Consider the following 2252-nt stretch of genomic DNA (forward strand, 5'->3'; position numbering starts at 1 on the left):
TAATCACATGATCATTTAAGTAAAAAGGAGATTTCATGTAGAATTTGTATTTGCTTTGTTTTATTTCTCAGTAGAAATACAGAAAATGGAGTCCTCTTTGGAAAAAATGTCTAATTCCATTTTGAGGATTTGCATATTACAAAAAATTCCACATATCTCTAGAAAAGTAAATACTGAGATTACATAAATCTTTCAAATCAAAATTTCTAGATTGAATTTATTCTACTCAAAGAGTAATCATTAAAACTTATTTAATCTGAAAAATATGCTAAAATCTCTAAATTTAAGTTATTGATATTCAAAATACTAATAATTTTATATTATTTGTATCAAATGATACATTCAAAAACTAGTAAATATATTTATATGGCATTGTTTTTCTGTTTTAGTTATATTTGTTTTGTACCTCAAAGCATTCATTTTTGAGGTAATAGAATTATAAAATATTCCAAGGCAAAGAAAAAAATGACTGAAGGAAGAAAGGAAGAAAAGGAACAATTTCTGAATGACGATCACCAAGTTTTTGCCTAGAAATTTAAAAAGACATAAAATAAGAAGAATGGAAAGGTCACACAACATTGTTCAATTAACTACACAATGTTAATTCAAGATAATCTTAAAATATTTATATTTAATTATGATGTGGTATTAATTTACTGAAGCAATTCTATGGGAAAATCCCATGGATGTAATGAGTGAAGATATGACAGTTATTAAATTTACATTGACTTATTTTAGCTACATAATTCAGATAAATAATTGACAAATTATTTTTGAATTTCGTGAGTATTTTGCTTAGTAAATAAGTCTACTTATTTAAGGACTAATCTTCATGCATATATTTTTATTTTTATATTTCACATTTATAAAATAATTTTAATGAGTTATATCTAGTGAGATGTAGAGCTTGAAGATTTCATAAAAGTGCTATAAGTATTTATAACTTTTTTAATAGCAGTTACTACTTCCTTATTCCTCAGACTGTAAATAAAAGGGTTTATCAAAGGAATTATTATTGTATAAAATACAGCTACTGATAGATCTTTATTCCCTTCTTCCAAAGGTCGACTATCCATGATAATACATATGTAGAATATTGACACAGAAAGAAAATGGGATGCACAAGTAGAAAATGCTTTTTTTCTCCCATCCCTGGATTTCATTTTGAAAATAGTGAAAAGAATGCAGAAATAAGAGACCAAGACTGTGGTAATGGTAAAGACTTGAATTGGCATTGAAAAAATATATATCATTAGTTCATTAATAAAAGTGTCTGTACAGGAGAGCTTATACAGTGGAAGAACATCACAGAAGAAGTGATCAATGCGAATAGATTTACAGAAAGTTAACCTTAAGAGACAACCTACAAGAATCATGGAATGCAGGTTACTGGCAATGAAGGTGCCTACACTCATCTGAATGGAGAGCTTCTTGGACATCATGGTGTGATACTGCAGAGGGTTGCATATGGCCACATAGCGGTCATAGGCCATTGCTGACAGAAGAAAGCAGTCTGCAGTTTCAGCAAAACAGAGAAAATAGGACTGTGCCATGCATTCATAGAAAGAAATCCTTCTGTCCACAGAAAAGAAGTTTTCTAGCATCTTGGGAGTGATGGCACAGGAGCAGCAGGAATCCATGAGAGCCAGGTTGCTCAGAAAGATGTACATGGGTGTGTGAAGACGTTGTTCCATGTAGATCAATACCACCAGTCCGAGATTCCCAACCATAGTGACCAGGTAGATGACAAAGAACACCAGGAACAGGAGGGTCTTCAGGTCTGGATAATCTGAGAATCCCACCAGGATGAAACCCATTGTTGAAGAGTGATTTGTAATATCCATTCTCATTTCTCTGCTGAGACAAAAATTGTTAAGACATTTGATTGCTATTATGAGCAGAATAGGTCTAAGTCTCCCTCTCTTGTTACAGTGAGCAGGTAAGGACTTTTTCAATTTACCTTAGCAATCTCCTAAAATACATCATGGTATTTTATGTCATATGAGAATAAGTCACACATAGATTGTAAGTATGAATATAATCCTAGATGACTGACATGGATTATTTTATTTATTTGTATAAATTCATGACCAACATATGTGTCTGTCTATTTTTCCTTATTTAAAGAATCTGTTCTGTGCTTTTCAAAAAATATCTATAGGGTCAATATGTTCTTGAAAAATAAGTTTCCCAGAAAAGAATTTAGTGACTAATTGATAACTTTTCATAGAATTAGTTTGACAAATATTTTT

General features: G+C 30.8%; 1 protein-coding gene across 1 annotated transcript; it reads right to left on the reverse strand.

Moving 5' to 3' along the window:
• Positions 1-890: 890 nt before the first annotated feature.
• LOC121461944 (olfactory receptor Olfr180-like) lies at positions 891-1850 on the reverse strand. The gene has a single exon (XM_041673322.1). It carries the CDS (start codon positions 1848-1850, stop codon positions 891-893), a length of 960 nt encoding a protein of 319 aa, XP_041529256.1.
• Positions 1851-2252: the final 402 nt, after the last annotated feature.

This window comes from Microtus oregoni, unplaced genomic scaffold, assembly GCF_018167655.1.
Source record: "Microtus oregoni isolate MIOR12 unplaced genomic scaffold, Mior012 000023F_ref0000262, whole genome shotgun sequence".
NCBI lineage: Eukaryota > Metazoa > Chordata > Mammalia > Rodentia > Cricetidae > Microtus > Microtus oregoni.